Source organism: Sorex fumeus, unplaced genomic scaffold (assembly GCF_029834395.1).
Source record: "Sorex fumeus unplaced genomic scaffold, SorFum_2.1 ptg000098l, whole genome shotgun sequence".
NCBI classification, from domain to species: Eukaryota; Metazoa; Chordata; class Mammalia; order Eulipotyphla; family Soricidae; genus Sorex; species Sorex fumeus.
The window spans coordinates 6,190,042-6,217,236 of record NW_026606155.1 but is presented as its reverse complement, the minus strand read 5'-3'; the positions used below and the strand labels follow the sequence as shown (position 1 = coordinate 6,217,236).

At 47.9% G+C, this 27,195-nt stretch overlaps 1 protein-coding gene across 7 annotated transcripts in view; it reads right to left on the bottom strand.

Annotated features, from left to right (window-relative positions):
* Positions 1-346: 346 nt before the first annotated feature.
* The window catches only part of FOXN3 (forkhead box N3), a 422,811-nt gene continuing 395,962 nt past the window's right edge, over positions 347-27,195 (bottom strand). For 5 of the 7 annotated variants that reach the window (XM_056133253.1, XM_056133252.1, XM_056133255.1 and 2 more), the window contains 3 exons: positions 25,439-25,504; positions 17,834-17,939; positions 347-2,018 (listed from right to left, as the gene is read on the bottom strand). In XM_056133253.1, coding sequence (XP_055989228.1) covers positions 1,493-2,018; positions 17,834-17,939; positions 25,439-25,504 — 698 coding nt within the window. In that variant the 3' untranslated portion in view covers positions 347-1,492. The remainder of the gene's footprint in view (positions 2,019-17,833; positions 17,940-25,438; positions 25,505-27,195) is intronic. The other 2 variants (XM_056133258.1, XM_056133259.1) reach the window with 2 other exon arrangements.

Here is a 27,195-nt window from a genome sequence, read left to right as displayed (position 1 = left end):
ATATGAAAATAATTCATGCTTCATGCTAAATACATTATTTACCTTACAAGAACTTTGTTATTTTTTTTTTAATAAAAAAAGTTTGTGTTTTTTATGATTTTTTTTTCTTTTTTTCTTTTTTCAAAGGAATCCATGCACTGTGGATCAGAAATCGGCTGGCTACACTTGCTGGATGTGGAAAATCACTGATTTTTTTTGCAAAGATGAGTCCTGACTGACTGACATGAACTGTAAACTCCATTTTGAGGGCAGTATAGGAGTTTTCCCTCCCGCCTCCCTATCCCCTGCCAAGCTTTACTTTTAATCCATCAATGTGCCTTTAATCTTTTAAAAATATATCACAATACTAATGGCAGGTTCCATAGCTTTTTAAGTTTTTTTTTTTTTTAAACTTGGATCAAAGAGTTTTGACAGACAGAAAAAGATTTGTACCATTATTTCCTTTCTTAACAGCTGCTGAACTTTCTGGGACTTCTTCCCTTGGGCCATGAAGACGAGAGGGCTTCTTTTCTCTTGTGTGCGTGTGCATGTGTCTGCATGCATGTACATGTGTATGTATCTATGTATTTGTGTCTATGTGTGTATGTGTCCATGTATTTGTGTGTGTGTGTGTGTGTGTGTACATGTGTGTGTGAGTGTGCGTTGGTGTGAGCGCACGTGGGTCAACCTTCAGCCTTATGCCCCGTGGAACACTCCCTTAACTGAATGTGGAACAGAATTCGATGATTAGCGACTTTGCTAAAAATGCATCCCACTTCTCACTGGCCACTGGTACCTGGTGGATCTGGACTGGCCAGTGTCCCCTTGGGAGGGAGATGTGATGAGGCTTCTGGGGTAAAGGCAGGGAGCATTGGATACAGCCCCCCATGGGCCCTGCATGGTAATGCCTGGCGTTTTGTTGTTGTTGCTGTTTTTTTTTTTTTTTCCAGGAGCAACGAGATGCACCTGGTGCTACAAGTCTGGGTCTGTTCTGGTGGAGAGAAGGGGGCCCAGGGTTCCTCCTCTTCCCGCCTGCCTGATGCCCACCTGCCTGAGTGCACTGGGGACTGCTCAGAGGTACCCAACTGGGCGGACCTCCCAACCATTTCCGCCTGCATGCCTGGCGCCTTCTCGGGGCCTCCGCTGACTCCCTGCAAGCCGGAGGAAGCAATGGTAATTTTGGCTTTTTCGGTTTTGTCTTCAGATAATGAAAAGCTTTTTGTAAAACAGCTGAGTGTCAATATGAGTTCTATGGCTTCAATCTCCTTTAAAAATAAAATTCTTAAGGGTCCAAAACAAAACGGGGTGGGGGGGAAGGGCGCAAAATTAAATCAAAAACAAAAGAGACAAAAAAAAGAAAAGAGAAAAAAGAAAACCAAACCAAAAGAGGAAAAGAAAGCAAAAGAAGAACAAACGAAAGCAAATCGCTGATATTGCCACAAATCATTAGAAATCTCCTGACATGCTGAAACCAAATGGCCGTTAAGTTCAAAACAAATCAGTGACTTGTTTGTCAATTTTTCGTGGTTTCCTTTTGCTCCTTCTGCCCCTTTGCCGTCCGATTGGTGATGTTGTTCAAACAGGAGCGGATCCCTGCCAGGTGCAGGAGCGACCCCGCCGCCTCCTTCATCTCCTCGTCGTCGCTCTCGGGGGGCTTTTCCGTGCGTCTCTTTTTGAGGGGCAGCGTGTCGCTGGGGACCCTCCTGGCCTTGGCGAGGTGCTGGCGCTTCTTGTGCTGGGGCGCGCCGTCCCCGGGGGCCTCCTTGGCGCTGCGTCTCTGCTCCTCCTCCTCCGCCTCGCTGGGGCTCTCCAGGCTCCGCACGCTGCCCTCGCTGCCCTCCTGGCCGCCCTTGGGGGCGAACTCGTAGTGGTCGTCGGCCGACGAGGACGACACGGAGTCGCTGGTGGGCGAGGTGCTCCGGGCGGCGGCGGATTTGGCACTGCTGTAGTTGTGGTCCTCCTTGGGGTCGCCGCTGACCACCGGGGAGCCGCAGGGGGGCTCGCTCTCAGTCCGCACGCGGCCACTGGACAGGCCGTTCCTGCGGGGTGGAGGAGACACGGGGTGGGGATGGGGGGGCACACAACGGGAGAACACGCATTAGCACCTTCCTCTGGGGCGCCCTGGCAGCCCCCGCCCTGGGCTCGACCACAGCCCCTCCCGGGACAGCGATCTGTCAACTCGGGGCTGACAGCATCCCTGGCTCCCATCCCTGGCATTTCCACTCTACCCACTGCATGGAAACAGCACTGCAGGGGGCAGGAGGGCATCTGAGGTGCCTCTCTCCTAGGCAACACTAAACCCCCGGATAAGGCACTTGCCTTGCAAGCTGGGGCATGGGGGGGGGGGGGGTGGTGGGGGTGGTGACTGTGGATAGCCCATATCATCGCCCCAGCAGTGATCCCTGAGCTCTGAGCATCACTGGGTGTGCCCCCCCCCCCATCAAACTAACTAACTAACTAACTAAATGAAATCCCCTCAAAACCAAGCTTGTGTTTGGTGTTTGCATGCCACGGGCCCAAGCTGCGGAGGAGTTATGGGCTCACGACTCTGAAGGGCAGGAAAAAGCCACCGCTCTCTTCCAAAGCTCCATTAGGAGTTGTTCCTCCACAGTATTTAAGCCAAGGGTGCCTACCATGGGGTGACAGCTGTCCCCTCCCACATTCACTTTGAAAATGTCACCCTCAATGCCAGCTTGGGACTAGCAGCCTTCAGGAGACTCAGTGTGCGTGTGTGTGTGTGTGTGTGTGTGTGTGTGTATGTGTGTGTGTATGTGTGTATGGTTTGCACCACCCCAAGATCCCCGACCACGCAGTGACCACCCCGGCCCTGTACCGGCCCCTCGCTTTCACCCACTCAGGAGCTCGCTTCTCAGACAGACACGGACAGTGCAGGCCGCAGATGCTTTGCAGCCTTCCTGGAAACCGCACGGCCTCCAGTGAAATCAGAATCAAAGTCCCACTCTGTGCCTGAGTGCCTGACAATGTCCTGGGTGGGGGGTGGGGGGTGGGAGAGAGGGAACGCTCCCTCATTTCCATAGCCCCTCTGTCCCGGTGGGGACCCTCCAGCACCCCTCATGCACTGAGCTGTGGGATAGGACCAGAGAGAGGCACGACCACAGCAAGGAGAGCCACTGAGAGCTGGAGGCACAGAGGGTAGGTTCAGGAAAGGGCCTGGGACAAAAGGTGCCTGTCCCGGGATGAGCAGGCCACAGGCTTTGGACTCACAGGCTGCCAGGTTTCCTGTACGCTTCCCCGTCCATAAAGCACAGCAAAAAAAGGCACTCAAACACCAACCCTCACTCGATGCCTCAGGACCAGCAGTTCAGAACTAGAGTCAAGTTCTGATCCCTAGAATTCAGCTCTGAACCCTCCAACTACCACTGTGTGTGTATGTGTGTGTGTCCGCGTGCGCAGGCATTTGTAAGTGAAGCTCCAGCAGGTTCAGTGGGTGGCCGGCATGGTATGATCCCAGAGCCACACCATGTTTCCGGAAATTTCTAGATTGAGTCTGGCCTTTCAGACTTTCCATAACAGGCCAGTGTTACTTCTTGGTAACCTCAAGCAATGCTCTGCATCAAACTCCCCTGGCCGTGTGAGGGTCAAACAGGGAGGGTTTTTTTTTTGCTTTTTGGGTCACACCTGGCAATGCACAGGGGTCACTCCTGGCTCTGCACTCAGAAATTACTCCTGGCGGTGCTCAGGGGACCATACGGGATGCTGGGAATTGAACCTCGATTGGCTGCGTGCAAGGCAAACGCCCTACCCGCTGTGCTATTGCTCCAGCCACTGAATGGAGAGTTCTGAGCAGAGCTTTTGGCTTGCAGGGGGCGGGAATACTCTGACTGGCTCTCCTCTGCTGTCCTGTCCAACGGCACACAACTGCATCCTGTGGATGTGATGTGCCTGCCTCGAGTGGTCTCTTATTCTTTTACTCCTCTGGTTTGGGAGACTACAGGGATGCAGCAGAAAGGAAAGCCTGGAGGGAGAAAGTCTCTGTCACTCACGCATGGGCTTACAGGACACTCAGCCTAAGCGTGAGGAAGGGCGTCCCCAGCATCTGCTCTCTGCAGACCTGCTGTCGCCTGGCACGCCCCCCAGTGCCAGAACAAGAGGACAGAGGGGTGTATGGAATATGAAAACTGGTCAATGCCACCAATTATCCAGGGACCTACTTATTAAAGCCAGTGACAATGAGCACAGTGTGTGATGGTTTTGATCTCTGCTGTTTCTCACTCATACAAGAAACAAGATGAGAGGGGCTAAAGCGATAGTACAGCAGGAAGGGCATTTGCCTTGCACACAGCCAACCCGGGTTTAATCTCTGGCATCCCATATGGTCCCCCAAGCACTGCCAGGAGTAATTCCTGAGTGCCGAGCAACCATTAAGCATTGCTGGGTGTGACCAAAAAAAAAAAAAAAAAAGAAACAAGATGTGAACCAGTGCAAGAGAGCCCAGCTGCCAGCTGCACAGGGAAAATGCCTGGACCAAGTCTCAGGAAACCAACTCAGTTCCGTACTCTTGCTTATTTCTCTTTTCAAGGGATGATGCCGGGTGATGCTTGGCTAGGCAATGAGGGGGGTACCCTGGTCAGCCTCTGCGTGCTCTGTCCCTGGAGCTAGCTCCTGTAATAATATCATTACTCTTAGTTTTAAACACGGTGCTTGTGACTAACTCCAGTCCCACAGCGGGGAAGGACTGGCTGCCTTTCCATGGAAGGAAGAGGGAGGGAATGAGAGTGTTGAAGTTGAAGGATAAGAGAAATAAGCAAGTGAGGGCTTGGCAGAGCTAGGAAAGGGTGTTCACTGTGTTTTTGTCTCTAGAGTTTATAAAAATGTTTTTTAAACACCAAGTTTGGAGTGGGAGAAACACACCAAAATGAAAGTAATATTAATTAAGCTCCAGACCATTACCAGAAGCTTTGGAGTCTGAGAATGCCTGGTTTTTGGGGGGTGGAAGTGAGGGTGGGGATGAGGAACAGCTGGGCGGGGGGGTGGGGTGGCAGAGAGTAGTGTCCATGCCTGGATGCCTGGTATAATGCTTGAAGATCACTCTGAGGGCACTCAGGAGGCCATGCAGGGCACCCCGGCTCTAGCATGCAAAGCCTGCACACGAGCACTTTGACCTATGTCCCCAAACCGACCAAAGCAAGAGCTTCTCTTTCTTAGAAGAGATGGGGGAGTGTATGAGAAACACTAAAGATACACTGGAACCAAACTATGACTTTCTTTTAGTGGAGACCACAGGAGTTAAAGGAAACCTTCTGACAATGCAGGGTTCAATCCTGTGCAGAGTGGTTGCGTGTCCCCACCCTCCCGGACACACTCCTTAACATACGCAGAGCACCGGCCCCACACAGCCGCCTTCCAGAGAAACCCCACAACGATGCAGGGAACTCTGGGCATGGGCCCTAGGAGTTCCAGCTCGTTCTAAAAGACTGCTCAAGCAGGAGCCTGAAAAATCCTGGCCTCTCTTCTCAATCGGGAGGCTTGGTATACAGAAGACAGAAAACCAGTGTGTCCACGGGCAATGTCTCCAGGTGAAAACAGGCATGCAGACAGGACCACAGGGAGTTGGAATTCAAATATAAAATAGGCCTTTCCCACTTGCGAAGATGAACTTTCCCGGAGATGGTTGTGGAAGCTCCCAATTCTCTCTCTCAGTCTCTCTCTCAGTCTCTCTCTCTCTCCCTCTCTCTCTCTCTCTCTCTCCTCTCTCTCTCTCTCTCTCTCTCTCTCACACACACACACACACACACACACACACACACACACACACACACACAAACACTAGCTGGAAGCAATGAGCAACCAACTGGGGAAGAGCAAACCAATGTAGTGTAGCCCATGGCAGCGCCAGTCTGCTGGCCTGACCTGGTGACAAGCACGCCATGCAGCAGCGGAACCACCAAATGCGGGTGAGCAGACACTAACCAGAGAAAGCTGACCATCGTGCACAGGTGGGAAGGCCCATCTCTACCTTCTTCTTCAAACCCTTCATTTGCCTCAACAGGTGTTTAACTCAAGAGATGCCTGCAATGTTTCTGCTGAAGCTGAATGCACGGGTAACAGTACCCACGGTGGCTGTGTGGGCATCAATTCAAGCTGATTTTACCAGGCCTCAACAAAACCCTATCATTAACCTCATGCAAAATCCCGGCATCCATTCTGCCATCAGACGGATGGGCCATATGAAATCGGAAAGGGGAGAAGTGATTTACTAGCTTGGGCCGAGCTTGCCCTGAGCAAGTTAAGGTTTCTTGATGAGACAGGTCATGCCGCTGTCTTCCCCACCTGCTGATCTGTTATGTTCCCATCACTTGGGACTCTCTCCGGAATGGAGGGCTTTAAACCCAGAGGCTACGATTCGGGTGAGGTGGCCCTCCCAAGGGATCTAGGCCCTGGGGGAATGCTGATCTTGGCCAAGCATAAAGAGGAGGTAGGATTCCTGGGATTGCGGAAGCAGAGCCACAAGTGGGAGCTCGCAGAGAGCTTCTGTCCCAACATAGGCAGATGCACAAAGGCACAGGACGAGGTAATGATCAGTGGCTTCCACTTCCAGCTGGGTGGTGAGGAAGAATGTGGGGGGCGTCTTTCAAAGATCCTACTGGAGACCCCAGATAAAGTCCAGTTCCACTTGGGGTGGAGGGGCATGAAGCAAGGTAGTTTTTGTTGATCAAAACTTAAGCTTAGGGGCCTGGAGCAATAGCACAGTGGGTAGGGCCTTTGCCTTGCACACGGCTGACCTGGATTCGATTCCCAGCATCCCATATGGTCCCCCACCACCACCAGGAGTAATCCCTGTGCATCACTGGGTGTGACCACCCCCCCCAAAAAAATACCCCAAACAAACTTAGGAAAATGTGAAAGGAGAGAAAGAGAGGAAATGTATTTTGGAGAGAAACAAGCAGCAAAGAAACACAGAGACAAGCAAGCTTCTACATTCAAGGAAGAACATGGGCTCCAAGAGCAAGCCCAAGACCGGCTACATGTTGCAAAGCCGTGGTTAGGCCATGCCAGGCAGCGGGGGAATGTAGAGGTCCATGCATGCACAGATGCACCAGAAGAACTGCGCACAGACAAATGACAAAATGGAATATATAAGGACAAGATCTGAAATGCAAGCAGCAGGCACTCCCTGAAGCCAGTTACCCCCGAGCCAATGCTACTGTGAACATGGGGACCAGAGTCCAGGCCAAGGAGCTGGGGGTGAGGGGAGGGGCACACAGGGAGATGGATGTGGGAGCCAAGAGGCCATGGTACCCCTTACGGTGGATCTGCCAGACTCCTGGAACTGCAGGCAAATAACTGAGAAGAAGCTGGGAACTTAAAACCACCCAGTCTGCCAGTACACAGCAAACACAATGCAAACCAATGATGCAGAAAGCTAAAGAAGGTATCAATTAAGATAAAACAATAGGACGGATGAAAGTTGAACAATATTCTCCAAGTGAGAGAGAAAACAATCACACACTCTAGATCAGTAACTAACACTATCTTCTAAGAAAGTGGGTAAAATAAATACATTTTGAAATAAGAAGTTCGAGCTATAATGCAAAGCCCACACTCACTGTAGAAATTTCTTAAAACTCTATTTCAAGTAAAGAGTTTAACGATCCCAAGAGAAAGGATGTGAGAGATATAAGAGGAAATGGCAAGCCAGGAAAATGCAATTGAATATTGACAGAATAGTGCAATAATAATAATAATAATAACAACAACGCCTAAGTGACTTTTAAAAATATCAAGAACAATGCAAGAACCAGAAACTGAAATAGAAATGAAGCGCTGGACAAACATGGCATAATCATTTAGGAGATGGAGAGGATAGAAATAAAAGCATTCCAAGGGCCTGGTATTGATCCAGAGATTAAATGCATTGATTAACTTTAAACATTTTAAAATATTTATGCTAAAAGTTCCAGGGCTAACACTAAAAGAACTGAAAAATGTACGACTCCCAAACTGTTACAAGGATTAAAAAAAGAGAGGAGAGAGATAATCTAAGTGAATGAAAATACTGTTAGAAAAAGGGAGAAAGAAGGTGGAAAATGCGGGACACAAAATGTAAGATTAGAGAAATTCAAATATATATCAATACATATGGGCTGATGGTCTTCTTTAACCCCCCGAAATAAATCCAATATGCTATTACAAGAGACAAACCTAAAACATAAGGAGAAAGAATGGCTTAAAATAAGGGGCTAGAAAAAGATGCTCGTAGGCCATGCTCATGTAGCTACATTCAAACCAGGTAAGACAGATTTTTTCCAAGGTAAAAATCATTACCACAGATAAAGAGAGTCATTAAACATTCATAAAGGTTCGATTCACCGGGAAGATAAAACTCTTCTAGACACGGATACATCCAGAAAGACAGCCTCAAAATCCATACACCCCAAATGGAAAGAGCTACAAGGAGAAAGGATCAAGCCCCTTTTAATGAGAGACCTAAACATATCCTCAGTATTCAGCTCAGCAAGGGTGCTTTCTCCTTCTCATTTCTTTGCGCCTCCCTGACCCCCCACCCATCTCTCTCGTTACACATACCCAGAAGTGCGTGTGCACATGTGCGCGCGCGCACACACGATGGTTAAGAAGAAGATATGATCTAATGGATAAGAGAGAACATGTGCTGATAATGGAGAAGGCATATTATTTTGAAGTCTGGAGAGGATATTTTATAAAAGCTGACATACACTAGAGCAGAGAACGTCTCTACAAATTGCAAAGCACTTTCTGATGAATCAATTCTCTGACCACAGGGCGTAACTAGTAATCTAGGCTGAAGAGGTAACTGAAAAGAACAAAAAAGTTAATCATGACCTCTTGGAGGTATGAAATTTTAAAAACATGCTTCAAAAACTAGACCAAAGAAATACAAATTGGGAGGAGTGGGGGGACCCTTTGAGAGAAATAATACCAACTACGCCAAGATTAAATAAAAAGATGATAAAACAAGATAATGAAAAAGGACATAACTATAAAAGATGACAAATAGGGCTGGAGAGAGTACAACAGGTAGGGTCTTGCGTCGCACTTAGCTGATCTGGTTTCAATCCCGGCACCCTACATGGTTCCCCTGACTGATCCCTACATGCAGAGCCTGGAGAAAGTCCTGAGCACGCCAGGTGCTCCCCCATCTTAAAACAAAACAAAACAAAACAGAAAAGATGACAAATATATTATATAAGCTATATAAGCTAATATATTCTAAAACTTAGGTAAAATGAAAAACAACAGTTATCAAAATGAATCTGAAAAGAAATGTCATATTTTTGTTGTTGTTGTTTCTTTGTTTTGGGGTCATACCCAGCGATGCACAGGGGTTCCTCCTGGCTCTGCGCTCAGGAATTACTCCTGGCGATGCTTGGGGGACCATATGGGATGCTGAGGATTGAATCTGGGTCGGCCGCGTGCAAGGCAAACACCCTACCCGCTGTGCTATCACTCCAGTCCCGAAATAAGTCATATTTTAATCACTAAAAATTAAATCAACAGTTAAGAATCATTACACAAAACACCAGTCCCAGATTTCTTTGCAAGTATGTCCCATCAAATATTAAGGAAGTGAACTCTAATCTTACATCAACTCTCTTCAGAGACTCTACGATGAACTCATCTTATGAACTCATCCTGCTCATCCTGAACTCATTTTATGAGAATATAATTTTGACACTAAAATTAGATAAGGACAGCACTAGAAAAACATGGAGTGTGTATAAAAATGCAAAATCCATACAAAAGAGCTTTTTAAAATACATGAGTTCGCCAACTCTAGCAGTATGTAATATAATGTATCATAAGCAAGTAAATTCAGAACTGGAAAATTCATAATATAATTCACCACAGTAAAACACTAAGTGAAAAAAAAAATGAACGTTTAGTGTGACTTAAGTGATACAAATGTTTTAAAATGCTAGTCAATGACCATTAATAATAAATTCTAGAAAATCAGGAATAGAGTGATTTTGTTATGATATAGTGTATTTCCTAAAAACACCTAGAACATTAAATGAATTGTGAATCGATAACATATAGCTTCCTTTAAAGTAAGAAACAACATAAAGATGAATATTATTATTGCTTTTAGTCAGTAGCCTAAACTTAGCTCAGTGCAACAGGGTCAGAAAAATGAAAGACCTAGAAGAGGGTCAGAGCGACAGTACAGCAGGTACTAGTACACTTGCCTTGCATGCAACGGAACCAGGTTCAAGACCTGGCATCAAATATAGTTCCCCAAGCCTCAGCAGAAATGACCAGAAATAGTCCCTGAGTAGTGAGTCAAGAAGCCCTGAGCAATGTTTACTCCACAACACCCCTTAAAAGAAAACAAAACAAACAACAGAAAGAAAAATTAGGAGAAAGTTACCATTATTATTAGAATTACTAAGACAGTCTATTTAGCAATATTGCTGGGGGGTGGGATGGGAATCAACACACATATAATTAACTACAGATGAACCACAAGGGCTGGAACAATAGCACATCAGATAGGGCGTTTACCTTGCATGCGGCCGACCAGGGTTCGAGTCCTTCGTCTCTCTCGGAGAGCCTGGCAAGCTACTGAGAGTATCCTGCCCATATGGCAGAGCCTGGCAAGCTCCCTGTGGTATATTCGATATGCCAAAAACAGTAACAAGAAGTCTCACAATGGAGACGTTACTGGTGCCCGCTAGAACAAATCGATGTACAATGGGAGGACAGTGCTACAGTGCTACAGATGGACTAGACTTAACTGTAAAAAAAAAAATCAAAGCTTTTTAGATCAAACTATATAAACTATGTAGTTTATATAGTTAGAGAACTATGTAAACTTAAAATACTATTTTCTTTAAGATGGCCTATTTAATAAAAATAATTGCGAAGCATGAGCATGAATAGCTTTTAAGAACATTAAAGAGATATGATTATGGAGAGTAAAGTGACAGTACATAGACTTGGAAAAGCTATCTGCAGCAAATGTTCTCAATAAAAGATTAATATCTAAAAAATACAAAGATGTCCTACAAAGATAAGAAAAAGAAACAGCCCAAGAGAAGATGAGCAAAACCCTTGCACAATCCATCAAAAAAGCAAGCAACGAACTAAATACACAAAGGCAGGATTTGCCTTCCATGTGTGAGGCTGTACATGCAATCCCTGGCACCACAAAACAATTGCAAAAAAAAAAATCCCTGGCACCACAAAACAATTGCAAAAAAAAACCAAATGTCTTTAGTAACCAGGGAAATATAAACAAAAGCACGAGGAGGCACTGTCCCAAAGTCACTAGATTCACTGAGAAGACAAGTCTGACAATTCCAAATATCTATGAAGAAGGAAAGAAACGGGAACTATCAAACTCTGGTGGTATGAGCATAAAGGACTAAAAAGACTTTAGAAAACAATTTGGCATCACCTTGTAAAGTCACACATGTTCATACCCTACCAACAAGCAACGTCATGCTGGAAAAGGCACCTTCAGTGAAACTGGGCCTGTGTACGAGAATTTCCATGGCAGTGTTTTCTGCAGTAGCCAGGAACTATGAGTGACCCAAGTATTTTCAAAAAGAACTGGAGCAGGGTTGTATAATGATAGAGCTGTGAAGATGATCGATCCTATCACACCATAGCAGAACAGACAAACTTCATGACTAGAAATAGACAAGTTGTATCATGCCAGTTACATAAGATGTAAAACCATGCAAAGCCATACAACATGACATTAAAACAAACAAAAGAAACCCAAAACTTAAAAGAAACCTGGGGGTTGAGAGGGGAGAAAAATCTGGGGTCAAAAAAATGCAAAATTTGGGGTTATGATTACTTCCCAAGACAGATACAAAGGCATGGGTAAAATTTCAAGTTGGGTGGTGGATTCATTAGAGTCTTATAATTAAACGCAAAGTGTAAGCACAGCACGAGCCTTCTTTAACTCTTTAAATCACAACTTGTATTCACCTGAGAAGGTTTCCTGCAATAAAATGGATCTACAAATCAAACACTGGTTAAAAAAAAAGTCATAAAGAAATGAATTTCTTTCCCTTTTTTTTGGATTTGGTGGCCACACTCAGCAATGCTGAGGCTACTTCCAGCTTGGGCGTCATGAGGGAGGGGACCCCAGCCTACTGTAAGCAAACCATGTGCTCAGCCCTCTGATCTATCACTCTGGCCCGAGACATTTAGTGAAAACAATTTTTTAAACACTTATGTGACCCACTCATGGGGTGGCCATCTACCATTTAAGAAGTGAGGGTCTAGCAGGTTGGGGACCCATTCCAATGCCCATTCCAGCTGCGGCATCCCTTCTGTGAAAGACACGTGTTCTAGCTGGCCAATCACCTCCAGGGTTGTGGGTGGGGACACACATAAGAATATTCCTCCACCTCTTCTCCCAGCACGGCTCTGCAGCCGGCATGGCCCAAAGCCATTTGCCAACACTCCTGATTTGGTTAGAGGAAAGGAAACTCGAGGACACCGGGCAGATTCCTCATGGCGAGTGCCCTGCCAATGACTAGGTGACCGGGTAAGTCCAAAGCAAAGAGCAAACCAAAGGGTCGCTGAAGCACACTCCGATTCTCCTGGGAGTTCTGTTTCTCTCCATCTCTCTTGTTCCCCCAAGGAAGCACAACCCAACCCCATACACACAAAGATGGGTGCCAAATCCTGAATACTGTTGGCTTCCTGGACTCTGGTCACGCCTGGCTTCCCAGGGAGAAGAGCAGGACAGCTGACGGGGAGCAGGAAGATGGGGACAGATGGGGGTTTCCCCAAGCACTACTCTGACACTCATTCTCGGCAGTTGGACTCTGAATCCCCTGACTTGCTGCACAATTCACGGGACTGACCTGTTTCGCTTGAAATAGGATCGATTTCACTGAGAGCCTGTGAGAGCCCAACACAATTAAGCAGTGTCGAAGGGTGATTAGCTGGAACTTTCTTAGTTCTCAAAGAGGATGGCGCGGCCTTGATGCTGTAGTCGATTACTGCTGTCACTGCTCAAAACTAACATTAACCGCCCCCGCCCCTGAGCCCCCACCTATGCCTTTGACGTGTGTGTTCCAGGGGTATTGACATGCAGACCTCTCCAGAGTTCATCTCACCCATTAAACAATAACTTTCCCCTCATTCCTCCTCCCCAGAGCCCCTGGCTGCTGCTGTTCTATTTTCTGCCTCTCCGAGTGTGATTCTTCTCAGTTCCTCATCAAAGGGCGATCAGAGAGTCTCGGTCCCTTACAACCAGTTTATCTCACTTAAAATGATGGTTCCAGAAGGTGGAGCGATAGTACAGTGGGTAGGACGTTTGCCTAGAAAGCAGCCGAGCTGGGTTCAATCCCTGGCATCCTATATGGTCCCCTGAGCACTGCCAGGAGTAATCCCTGAGTATCACTGGGTGTGACACCCCGCCGCCCCCCCAAAAAAAGCAAAAAAAAAAATGGTTTTAAGGTTCCTCCACCATGGAGCCAGTGTCCAAATTTCCCTCTTAATGCTGAATAATATTCCACTGTACATCTATGCTACTGTTAGCTTATTTATTCATCTGTTAGAACACTCTGGTGTGGCTTACACATGTTAGCTGTTGTGCATGAGCTGTGATACACATAGAGCACCAAACCATGCTTTCCAGATGCCGCTTTTGGCTACATTCCCCAAAGGGGCCCTGCTGGGCCCTGCCCGGGAGTTCGAGCATGAGTTCCGGTTTCCTACAGCAACTGGATCCTCTCACAGTCTCACCAACAGGGCAGGAAGCATCCCATCTCTCCACACCCTCGTGACTGCTGCTTCTCTCTGGGTAGCAGACAAACCCATAGGCCTGATGTGGTATCTCAGTGTATTTTCAATTTGCATTTCCTTAACCTGGGGCGTTGAACATCTTATTTATGTGCCTACTGGTCACTTGTGGGTCTTCTTGGGAGAAAACACTATTTAAGTCCTTTGCTAACTTAAGAATCTGATTACTTACCAATCAAATGCCTGGACAACCATTCAAAATTGTGTGTTGAACCTAATAACCCTAGAGGACAAGTGCTGGATTTTCTAATGAGAAGCCTGAATTTACTTGCCCAAGATCCTAAGCAATAGAATAGGGACCCAGGAAACCTTTTTTTTTGGGGGGGGGGGGGGGGGCGGGGAATGAGGGGTTGGTTTTGGGCCACATCTAGTGCTATTAGGTGTTACTCCTGGCTCAACCCTGAGAAATTACTCCTGGCGGTGATCAGGGAGTATACCATATAGGATGCCGGGTACTGAGCCTGAGTTGGTCACATGCAAGCAAGCACCCTTTCCACCGTATTCTCGCTCTGCCTGGGGACCCAGGAAATGTGATTTCCAAGTTCACAAGCATGATTTCTAGGCTTTGTTGCGGCCTAAAGGGTGTCTCTCCCATCAGTTCTCTCCCAATCTCTGTCAAACCTCAGGAAATCTCATTTTTCTCTATTTCTGGTCCAAGATACCTAAGCATCACGATCAAGTGGATCAGAAGAATTGCTATGGCGATGGCCCCAACCTGGGAGGCAGCCCATAATACTGTGATGTCAGAAGCTCGGGGGCTCCTGTGTCCCACGAGGCCCACAAAACAGTGCTTTGCTGCATCGCACTCATTGTTCTCTCCGCCAGCAACTGCACCGCAGGGCAGCAGAAGCCACAGACATAAAACTTTAAGACGTGTGAGCAGTTACTGTGGGGATAATGTGTCTTAAGGACTCTGTGCAAAGACAAATTTAAAAATAAGCAGGTTTCCAGTGTCGCAGGATGGGCCAATCTCTGAGGTTATTGAGTAAAGAGTCAACACTGTAAAGTCAATTACACTATTGACAGATACTCTTACAAGGAGATTTCACATCATAATTATATGCAAAGGAACCCAGCAAATACAAGCTGTGTAATGATCAGCTAATAAAAGTAACACTTCATCTATGTCAATAACCGTTTCAGAGTTAAGACAAACAAACATGGCCTTTGCCACTCAGTGGAGGAAAAGAGGGGGAAAAAAAGATTCCCGAAAGACAAATATTTTCACTTAAGAAAAAAGTCGCTCAGAATCACACAGAGAACCTGTCACACAGAGCAGAGTAGGAAATTGGTCTTTAGTGGGTGCTAATGGCTCTCAGGGCCTCCTTCAAGCTCAGCTGAACTGGGGGTAGCCGCAGGGTGTAAATATTTGCACCCCCTCCACCCCCTACCCCCCAAGCCGAGGTGGCTGCCACATGGTCTGGCCAAAGACACTCTTGGCTGGACTGCTTTTCTTTGAAGCTTTGTGAATTCAGGCTGCATGTATATGCAGCCAAATTAAGACTTAAAAAAAAAAAATTACAACCAACGTGAAAGCACAAAACGAGATTTTTTCCCTCGCTAACATGTAATGGCTTTATACAGACACTGACTGCAAATGACCTGTGTGACTACGCGGGTGCCCATTCTTCCTGAGAACATGATTTGCCAGGCCAAGATTTGCCAGGCCTTGAGGAGAGAACTGGGTAAAGGCGCCGTCACACACCCCAGGGTGTTGTAGGTCTGGTTACAGGACACCACCAAGAGGTGACTCAAGCTCTAGTGTGAGGGGCAGAGATCTGGGGGTTTCTGAGTTCATTTTCTAAGAGTTAGAATTATTGATACTGGAGTCTAATGTGTGTGTATGTGTGTGTGTGTGTGTGTGTGTGTGTGTGTGTAATGGAGAAATAGTACAGTGGGTAGGGTGCTTCCTTGACTTATAGGCAGCTGACCCAGGTTCGATCCCAGGCAACCCAGATAGTCCCCTGAGCACCGCTAGGAGTAATGCCTGAGTGCAGAGACAGGTGTGGTCCTACAGTTGCTCTCCCATGATACCCGAGTTGTCTTCTAACCCTCCAAGTATCTGGGATGCCAAGTATCTGATGCCAACCATACAGTCTCTCTCTGCTCCAGTTTTGGTGTCATTCCTACCTCCTGACTGGACCTTTTTCTTTACAATTTTATACCTAGCCCCAGAATGTGTTTGCAGTCCTCTGCTTTGAAGGAGGCACAGGGACTCACACACGGGCTGGAAGGAGTGCCGGCTCCTTAACCAAAAGCGAGACTTCATTGTTCTGCCACAGTGCTGTTTCCTTACCAGAACAACAGTCAGAAAGGAAAAAAAATCAAAAATTAAATTATTTTTAATAGTGCCTCAAGAGGGTCACTGTGACTGTCCTCCCATTGTTCATCAATTTGCTCGAGTGGGCCCAGTAACACTGTGAGACTTGTTACTGTTTTTGGCATATCAAATACATCACGGGTAGCTTGCCAGGCTTTGCCGTGTGGGCAAGATACTCTCAGTAGCTTGCCAGGCTCTCAAGAGGGTAGTCACTGGTAAAATGATACATGCTATGAGGGCAATAATGAAAATAAGCTAACAGTTCCTGTTGAATGTCAAAATGGCCAAAAGCTTCCCTCCTCCTCTTCCTGGCTCCTCTGTACTCCCCCCCGACACCCCAAGACCACAGGATGGCTTGTGGCAACAACAAAAAAGAACTTGTCAGGGCAGCAGTATGGAAGCCTATGTTTCGAGTCTGCCAATGAGGAGATTGCTGTCCTGTGTGCAAACAGTCTCTGGTACGTGAAGTGGGGGAGATTATAAGAACACACGGGGAAACAGTACTTCGGCCTGGCTGTCGAAGGGTGAAAGGAAAAGATGAGAGAAAGGCCTTCCTGTAAGTTTTCTGGAAATACCACCAGGTTATGAGAAGCACGAATGACAAACCACAATTCAAGTCCACTGCTTAATTCCTGCCAGGTTCCTTTCTCATCAGGTGCCAGACGCCAGCGCCTGCCCTGTGGAGCTGCTCCTGGTCCTGGGGAAAGTAGGTTGACCAGCTCCACGTGGTTGGTTGGTGGACACTGAGACTTGGGCTTAGTCTTCCTTAGGCCCTTAGGTCCCAGTTAACTAATTTCCTGGGATGGTTTTCACTGGAATAAGAAATACCAGGAAAACAAAATGCCCTTCTGCAGAGGTTGATCCACAGGAACAGAAATAAGATGAAGGTGATGCCGTGAACAAGTGGAGTTCTGCAGAACGGGGCTTTCCTAAGAGAGCCAGACCAGGCATTGCTGCCTATCCACCAATGGAGAGAGACCCGGTCTAGTGCTCACAAGCAGAACCCTTGACAGAAAATTTTTAACCACAGGGCCACTTGTCCACAGGTCACAAATAAGCTTACAGGGTCAAAGGTAAGGAGCTTTCTGGAAAAGCCTTGTGAAAGAAACGTTTCGGGATGGGCTATGAAGAACATGACATATGCATGAAGAGGAGGAGGGAGGTCTGGACAGAGGAAATGGTAAAGAACAAAGTAGGCCCAACTGGACATATCTGAGGAACTAAATTGACCGAGGGAACAGGGAAGATGCAGTGTGTGTCAGGACAATGAGGTGGACATTAGCGAAAATGGCAAGATGCGGAGGTAACTAGCCTACCTCTCAGAAGCAGGAGACACCTTGTTCCTTCCACATCACCCACCAAAGCACTTCTCACACAATGGCCGGGCATTTGACACTCTTTGTGCCCCCTTTGAAGGGGTAGAAGTACTTTCTGACTAAGGGAACTGTGGCCAGAGCAGTCAGCCATCTGCCCAGAGGGTCAGGCCACAGATTAGTGGACGGGTATGTGACAGGACGAGGTCTAGAGTAAGATCCATTAGTCTAGCCTCTAGTGAACAACTCTCTCGCCATTGCCTCCTGTCTACACGAGCTTCTATGGTAAAAATTCTATTGGATCCATCCACCTCTTTCCAACGGCAAAGAAAATGGAGTAATCTGATGCCCAAGAAGCAGCTGCTGATACTAGGACCAATATTCTCTGAACTTTTGTTTGCTCACCCCCGACCCGTCCCCCCCAGCCCCGTGGCACACACCGAGTCCTTACCTCATGGTGGCCGTCATTCCAATGGGAGTGATTGGCAATGGCCGGACTCCGGGAAACAGCCCTCGGCTCAGGACTCGAGCTCCGTTCTGTATCACTCCGGGAGGAACTGGAAAAGCAACAAAGGACAAAGAAATCACACATGAATTCGACTGAAGAGTTCCAGTGAGTGAGAGAGAGAGAAAGGAACAGTGAGGAAGAGAGGGAGAGAGAAGGCAAGAGGGGGGCGGTAGACAGATAAAGGCTTAAGAGATTGGGTCAGTCAGATCAGACCAACAGCTTACAGCTAATTTATTTATTTTTTCAAAGTTACACTTTTAAAAGTAACTTTAAATGCTACTTCAAAGCTACTGTATGTCATGATTCGCTGTAAACTTGGTTCTCCCATCAGACCTGGCCAGATGTCCCTGCTGACCTAGCAGAAGGCAGGGGAAAATCGCGGCTCTGCTGCGCCTTCCTGCTCTGAAGTCTACGCTGCCTTTCCTCCCGCCCTGATCTACCAGGAAAGCAGAGTCTCAACAGCGAAAAGAGTCACTGTCACACACCGCCCAATCCTTCAAGTTCTCCACATGATTCCCCTTCACCATGGTCACAGTGCCCTGAGGAAAGGCCTCTCCGAAGGGAGGTCATGCATGAGTCAGAGGCTGGCGCCCATTTTGGACTCACAGTCACCAGAGTCCAGCGCAAGAGCAGGTTCCCTCCAGTCCTGAAGCTTTCCCCCAGCACATCTGAGCATCTCTCACCACTGTACCTCTCTGCCAGGGGACACCAGCTCCCATCCATTTCCCAGCAACCCGCTAGCGGTCTCACCCCCCTCTACCTTGACATGACTCTATTTGAGGATGTCCATGAGGGAACAGCCAAAGACAGCCCTGAGAGTCTGTCTTCCTGGACCTCCTACCTCAGCTAAGAGTCTCAGTCTTATGCACACATCACTGATGACAGCAAGGGGAGACAGAGTCACTTTCCCCTGCTGTGCCTTGGTGCAAAGCTTCCAAACTCCTCCAGGAGATGCACCCAGGATGGTACCTGATGCACCTGAAGATCCTATTTTTCTGCTTAGTGGCATTCTTTAGGGGGAGGAATGCCTAAAACGTCTATGACTGGATCTCAGGACTTCCTACAAGGCTACAGCGTGGTAGTGAGAAAAGACAGAGGCTAGGAGAACAAAACAGGCCCAGATCCCGAGGTTGTGTGCTTTTAGTTGACAAAAGTCTCTGGTGTGTGTGTGTGTGTGTGTGTGTGCGTGTGCGGGGGGGGGGGGTGGTTAAGGACTGAAGATATATATGGTAGCCCCCAAAGGCAAGCTTGATCGTCATCTCATCTTACACATGAGGGTTAGTTAGCAAAGGAGGGGCTGGAGCGATGGGACAGTGGGGAGAGCGTTTGCCTTGCATGCAGCTGACCTGGGTTCAATCCTGGTATCCCACATCGTTCCCTGAATACCTGAATATAAAGCCAGGAATAACCTTTGCGCATCACGAGTATGGCCCCAATACAAAACAAAAGAAAAAAAGAATGCAGCTCTCCATGTGAGAACTAAAGCTATAAAACTTCTAGAAGGAAATACTGTTATAAGAGGGAGAAGAGCAACAAATCCCAGGGAACTCTGGGCTCTGCAGAAAGGGGGTTGGCCTACAGTGAGTTGCCCGAAAAGGCAGGCTTTTGTCTGCGGAGGATATGGTAGAAAATTTCCACGTAGTATTTGCCCAGAAAAAAATGTAATGACAGGTTCGGTTTAGTTCTGAAACTATTTCTTCCACCACCCATCACTAAGTATGCCCCACGAGAACATCAAGCATGTTTGACAGAATGGACCGACCCACCAATAGTTTAAATATTTCAAATCAGTTGAAACTCTTGGCGGTAGGAATGATTCACAATCCATATACAGATCCAATCACGGACTGAATTTTTTAACCAAATACCTGCTAGTAGATTCGCCAAGGGGCTTTAGGCTCACCACAGAGAAACAGAGGACGAACGAGGAAATAAAAATCTACCATGCAAAGTGCCAGGGTGGGAAGCCTCCAGGCAGAGAGCGTGGAGAACCTAGCCTGATTCAGGAGTCCTGGGAAGACTTCCTGCAAGAATCGCCATGAAGTGGGGATTCGGAGATTGAGGACTGGCACATACAAGACCTGGAAGGTCACAGAAATATGCTGTTCATGCAACTAAAAGGCCCTTTTGCTTTGAAGAACCTAAAGCAGATTCTTCGAGCAGGAACAAGAAGCCCTGGGACCCATCTCGTGGGTGTTTGGAAAACCTTTGGCGAAAGGTATTGGAGCAGAGAAGGGTTTGCAGCTTCATGGTCAAGCGCGAGCTAGACTGGGGCTCAAAGGTAGGGATCCGCTGTCCCGTTGGCCACTTACTGCCTGAACAAGCCACTTGGGTAAAAGACAAAAATGCCATTTAATCTTGTGGAGTATTTGGAGATTTAACTGAGCTAATAAAGGCTCTAGTACTGGGAGAGATATGCGGTTTCTGTCAAATCCTTCACATTCCACATCCGCTGGTGCATGTTTTATTGAGGGAGCCTATGTTGTTTTGAGGGAGTCTGCTTTTTTTTGGGGGGGTGTGTGTCACACTTGGCAATGCATAGGGCTTACTCCTGGCTCATGCACTCAGGAATTACTCTTGGCGGTGCTCAAAGGACCATATGGGATGCTGGAAATTGAACCCGGGTCAGCCGCATGCAAGGCAAACGCCCTACCCACTGTGCAATCACTCCAGCCCTGAGCCTGTGTTTTTTTGTTTTTGTTTTTGTTTTTGTTTTTTTTTTTTTGGAGGGAGCTTGTGTTTTTCCCTTCAGGTGAACTGCAAGTCAGACGGATTAACAGAACGAAAAGGAAGTCAGACTCGGGCTGGAGAGCTAGGACAGGAGGGAAGAAGGCACTTGCCTTGCTTGCAGATGGGCATCCCGTGACTCTGGTTCAAATCCCCAATACTACACGCCCTGAGCATGGCTAAGGGTCACTCCTGAGCACTGAACCAGCATGACCACTGAACACGCTGGAGGTGGCCGCTCCCAAACCAACTGATATATATTAACAGCGCAAGCTAGAAGAACTGAGCCATCTTCCAGGGAACAAAGTGGGCCAAAAAAGCAACGGTGGCTAACAGATTCTCAGGTGAGAGATGGTTCCCCGCCCCCCACCCCCACCCCAGGCAGTGCAAGAGCTGAGACATCTACAATTCTGTGATCCCACATCTTCCTGCTCATACCTGAAGGTCCCGAGCACCTGGCCCCGCCTAGCCCAGAACGTGGACACAGCTCACGCTGCAGCAGATTCGGGGCCATGCTCTGGGCCACAGGCCCCTATGGGAATTCTTGTCTTCCCACTAGCTCTTGTGCCTCAGTTTCCTCACTAGGTGCAAATGTGCCCGCTGGGCTTGTTTGGGAATTAAGAAAGATGCATCAATCGAGGGACTCCTATGAGCTCACCCTGCCGATTCTGGTCCCCCTACATCCCAGCTCATCTCTCCAGCACTGTCTCTGCATCCCGTCACCCGCTGCCGACGGGCTGGATTCCCTGCGGGGAATGTCCCGAACAGAGTGAGATCTCAGTATGGAAGGTTCCTGAACCTCTCCAACACGTGACAGGCTTTCTTCAGATCTCCCGAGCCCCTTCTCAAATGAGTTGAGCCCAGCAGCTTCTGCCAATCCCAATGCTCCCCAACTTTCCTCCTTCCTGTTTCAGAGTCCCCCAAGGGCCACTACGGGGCTTCTGAACAAGTCTGAGAAGGGGCTCAAAGGGCTACTCTGATGCCCTTTCTCTGTGGAGATCAGGGAGTCGCGGGAGCCACTCCTTGGCTCTGTGTGATGTTTTCCTTCCCTTCTCTTCCCTTCAAGAAAGCCCAGACACCTGAACCCCAGCCCAGCTGCCCCAGCCAGGTAAGTGCTGGGCTGGGAGACTAGACTTTTGGATTCAACTTCTGACAGGTGGCTCTCACCAGCAAAGGCTGCAGACCTCCTCTTTCAAATAGATCAGTTCCAGTTCTACAACTAAGAAAACGCACTTCTGAGATGGACAGATCTCTGGCATGAAGGGTCAAGGTCACAGGCACCAGAGTCTGTGCAGATGGCCCACATTCTTCTAAGTCATAGCAGCCCCGAACCTCCTTGCCTCTGACCAGCAAGAAGGGGGGCACCCAGGCAACCCATCCCAGAGCAATGCTCACCAGGAGCCACTCGCGGTCAGTAGAGGGCATGGACCTCCGCACACCAGCCACGCTTCTCCCCACGCCGGCCAGCTCGGGCCAGTTCTGACTTCCCTCCGGATGCTTCCCTTTCCTGATTCCCGTCACTTCTAAAATTACCCTGGGACCCCTGCCTGCCTTGGGAGGGCAGGCCCCAGGAACGCTGCCAGCACCATACGCCGAGCGGCAGGGGCCTCTCGCCCTCCTGCCCTTCCTGTAAGCTGCTCTCCCACCTGTCTACGCGGAAGGGTGCTGGGGACAGGGCTCACCCAGAGGCACTGACTTCTCAGCTCTTCTGGGCAGCCTGGTGCACCTGACACCTCGCCCAGCCCAGATGGGGAACAGAGCTCTGCCTTGCTTCTCTGCACGCCCCCCCCCGCCCCCCGCCCCACAACATTCCAACTCCAGGATGATTAGGAGCGCTCGCCTCGCTCACCCAGTCCTCCTCTGGGTTAAGGGGCTCTCGTGGGCTGTCCACGGGGACACAGCAGGCACACACAGAGCTGGAGTTCATCTACCCAGCAGTGCTGGGTGGGGAGTAGGTGGGCAGTGGGTCTAAACAGAAGCAATCTCCAGAGTTCAAGAGAGCGTGAGTCTGCATGCCTTAAGTTGGTTCCCCCACTGCCAGATGTGTCAATAGGACATGCCAAGACATGAGTTCCTGTTGCGAAGTGGCACAGTCTTAATAAGAGATGGAGAGAGAGAGAGAGAGAGAGAGAGAGAGAGAGAGAGAGAGAGAGAGAGAGAGAGTGTGTGCGTGCATGTGCGCACGCAGGGGTTGAGGCGCATGCTTTGAATGTGGCCAACCCTGGTTTGATCACAGCAATATATGGTCACCTAAATGGACTGCAGCCTGCGGGACCCCGAACATCACTGGGTCTGGCCCTAGAAACCCCCAAACCATTGCCAGGGTGGTTCAGTTCAGCCTGGACATGGCAGGATCCAGGCAGCACTGCACAAACTGTGGGCCCAACTGGCAGAAAGTCACCAATGGGTTCCCAAGACCTCCTTAGGAGTCCCCACACACCAAAAATAAATACAAATGAATCTATAGCTTCAATACAAGTACACTGAGCTGGTGGAGTGCATATATTCAGCACTGCTATGTAATGAAGACTCTGGATATGTGAAAAAAAGAAAAGACATTTATAGTTCAAGCATTAAACTGATAGAGGAAAGGGAATACCAACAGTAAGAGTCAAAACAATGAACCTGTCAAGTAATTAGGGGCTACCTTTTCTAGCTGGGGCTAAGAATCCAGCAATCCTGGGATTGTATGGAAGCTGCAGAGGCTCAGCTGATGACTAACCCACTTGCTTTTCCCTTTAAGCCCCATGATTCTGGCTCATCCAAAGTCAGTTTTCTGGAGGCCAGAAAGATAGCCCAGTGGGTAGGATGCTTGCATTGCATGCGGTGATCTGGGTTCAATCCCTAGCATTCCATATTGTCCCCTGAGTCTACCAGGAATGATCCAAAAACTTAAGTAAATAAAAAAAATTAAATAAAAGTGGTTTTTAACATGCAGATCCCCCAACACTGCTATTTGTGTTAAGTCACACCCAAGTGTGAGCCACCAGTGGTACACACCAGAGTTAACTTGTGGATAGTGGTAGGCGCTAAGAAGGGACCAAAATTCATGGGGCATGATTGTAATTTCCCATTGATTCCCTATGACGAGAGAGGCAACTTGACTAGAGGAACCATTTCAGAGAGTAAGATGGTGACAGGCTGGTCTGTACTCCTGTGCTATTATCTGAGAGTGGACATTTGCTTGCTACTGTTGTTTTTAATTTTATAAAGTTCTATTTCTCAGTAACGGCAAACGTCATTTTGAAACCACAGGTTAAGTGCTTGTTACAGGCCAGCTCTGGCTGTACATTGGCTCAGCTGCAGTGTCTGCATCTCAGGGGAGCAGCCTAACCTTTTAATCGCTGGATCTCAGCTTAAATTCTTAGCAAAGACACACTGAAAATTCTGTCCCTTAGGAGCAAGTGTGGCAGTCTCTGGCAGAGGGACAAGTCTCCTTGAGGATACAAGTAATAAAAAGAAACAAGTAATAAAGGGGAGCATTATGGCCCGGCGCTGTTGGGAAGGCCCTGACATGTGGAGGGGCTGAGAAGGAAGCACTGGATTCCCTATCAGCTGTTAACAAGAATCCTGTGAATCTGAGGAAGGATGCATGCTATCGGCTCCCCAAAGTGGGGATTCCTCTTGTGCAAGAGGCCATGTGATCCCAGGGGAGCAGAAGTGAGGAGGAGACCAGCACTTCCCATCAAGGCCCACATAGTTAACTTCATTAAGAGGAGAGTTAATGCAGCAGAGAGATGAGAAGCACAGACAGTGGTAGACCAGTTGGCTGGTGGCTCAACTGGCTTACAGTTAGAGGATAAAGGTGAGTGGAGGAAGTAGTCTCAAGATTGGATAAGGAAAGACTGTTATTTCCAGTTAGGATCACTTTTCCTCAGGAGAGAAGGAGATCTTTCTAAAAAGTCTAGTTTCAGAGGTTGGACCAGAGAAACAGTATAGTGGATTAGGCAGCTAGCTGCCTTGCACATGGATGACATGGGTTCAATCCCAGGAATCCCATATGGTCCCCTAAGCCCAGCAGGAGGAGTGGCCAAAAAGAACAACAAAAACACCAACAAAAAAGTCTAGCTCTTGTTTTTTTTTTTTTTAAATTTTTGGGGGGGATCCGGGGATGAGGAGGGGGTTGGTAGGGTGGGAGATTAGTTTGGAAAAGCTGCAGGTGAAAGACAGAAGAGAATCTCAAGTAAGGAAAAGAGTTGCCTCAAGCTTGGCATTGCTCGGTGGCCAACCAGAAGTAAAGGCAGAAGCCCTTCTTATAAGTGAGCCATCCTTGCCTCTTCCTGTACGCCATGCATGGCTAGCTGGGTGTGACGTAAGGAACCGTATCAAGGCTATCCCAGTCTCCTGCACACCTGCCTCACCAAATAGTCCTCTTCCACTTTCTTAAAAATGATAGCCTGATATTAATGAAGTCCCCCAAAGAGAAAGAAATGTTTAAAATTGTTTCGGTTCCTTCAGTCTCACACTGACTCCATAAAGCTACAGTGTCCTCTAGCAGAAATGACAAGGAGGAACGGTTTCTGCAGGAGAAGGAACGGTTTCTCTGTGGGACTCCTTATGGGATCTGCTTCCCTTCCCCCGAGTCCTAAGCCCTGAGAATACACTAGAACTTTCTCAGACACACATATCTGCATTCATTCATCCATATGCATGGATGCATGCTTAGATGCAGAGGCACGTCTGCATGCAAGGAGGGAGCCTGGGAGTGACTCTACCTGGAAAGTTCTAGTTGAACATTAGTTCTTCCTAGGACCTGGTATATAAATGAGAAGATTAGGTTCCCAGACTATGGTGCTGTAGGCTATAGAAATATCTACTCACAACCTGCTTGTATCTCAGGGGGAGTATTCAAAAGCATCATGGCACTGGCAGCATCAATGTCAGGATCTGGAAAAGTCAACCAATAAATAACATTATTTACAACAGGGCTGTGCGTGTGTGTGTTTTTCCCCCTGCAAGCTACAGCTTATGAATAAAACAGAGAGAAGGGAGGGAAATTCAGGAACTGGCTGAGCCATCAGCTCCTGAAGGCGGCTGACGTCCCTCTTTGGATCTGAGAGAAAGACATTCTAGAAAGAGGCCAGTCTGTAAACTCTTCAGACCCAGGCCCTTCATCTATCCGTGGCCACTCCGTAGCTTTGAGCTGCGAGGATGTTCCTGTGAGGGGGCTGATCTTGGCTCCCCGCCAGGGCGTGTTCCTGGGCTGCAGGAGGAAGAGAGCAGGGTGAGAACAGAAGCTCAGCCCACGGGGATCCTGATCCTGGCTGGGCACGGCATGGCCACAGCCTCATGAGCAGACAGCATGGACTCCACCTGCTTCTTGGGCAATGCAGGCAAGACACCTGGTCCTTTTCCTTGCTCAGGAAAATCGGAAGCAGAGTGTGCAAGGCTGTGTGTTTGTGTGCACTGGCTCACAGAAGTGTGGAAGCGGGACAGGGCAAGGTTTGAAACACACACACACACAAACACACACACACACACACACACACACACACACACACACACACACCCCAATGAGAAACAAAAAACGAAAGTTCTGCTGTCAAGGGCGCTTCACTGGCTTCCACATCTATTCCTGCTAGACACGTGGGACCAAAACAAACAAACAAACAAACAAAACAAACAAACACAACAGAACCCAAATGAAAGCCCCCCAAACTCACTGCTTCATTGCTGTAATTACAATAGGCTTCTGAAGTCTAAGTCCACCGGGTGACAGATGGCAGGTTATGGAGGGACAGAAAAAAAATTATCCTTTTATAACTAAATTCATTTTCCTTTGAGAAACAGTGCTGGGACTGCTATTGGAAAGGAAAGTCACCATAGCAACAGTAAACAAGCCCTAAGAACAGTTAGTGAATAGGCAGAAAAGAACATCAGCCCTGGCACAGCTCCCCAGCTGCCTGGGGCAGTGGCAGGAGACATGGCATGACCGAGGCATGACCAGTGTCAGCACCAGGAAATGAAGACAGCAAGTGAGGGTGATGGCAGAATGTGGACCCACAGTCTGCTGGCTTGGGGATACTCCCCAAGCCCAGGGCGTGAGGCTGGGAGCAAGGGGGGTGCTGCTGTGTTGTCATCTTTGGTATGACTTACAGATTTCCCCCACCCCCCACCCCATAATTCAATTTACAAAGAATGGTCCTGTGACATTTTATTGGGAGAATTATGCTAGAAAATGTCTTTTTAAAAAAAATTTTTTTTTATTGAATCACTGGGAGATAGTTACAAGATTTCATGTTTGAGTTACAATCACACAATGATCAAACACCCATCCCTCCACCAGTGCACATTCCCCACCACCAATCTCCCCGGTATACCCCCCCTTTCCCACCCTCCCCCTGCCTCCATGGCAGACATGATTCCCCAAAATCTCTCTCTACTTTTGGGCATTACAGTTTGCAATACAAACACTGAGAGGTTATCAGTGTCTTTTTAAAAATGTTTTTAAAAGTTTTTTTTTCTTTCTGTAGTATATCTGTGCAGTTAATTCTAAAGGAGCAATGCAGGGTAAGTCCTACAAGTGATGAATAACACAGATGATGCTGGTTCTAACAGAGACCCTCTCCAGTAACACC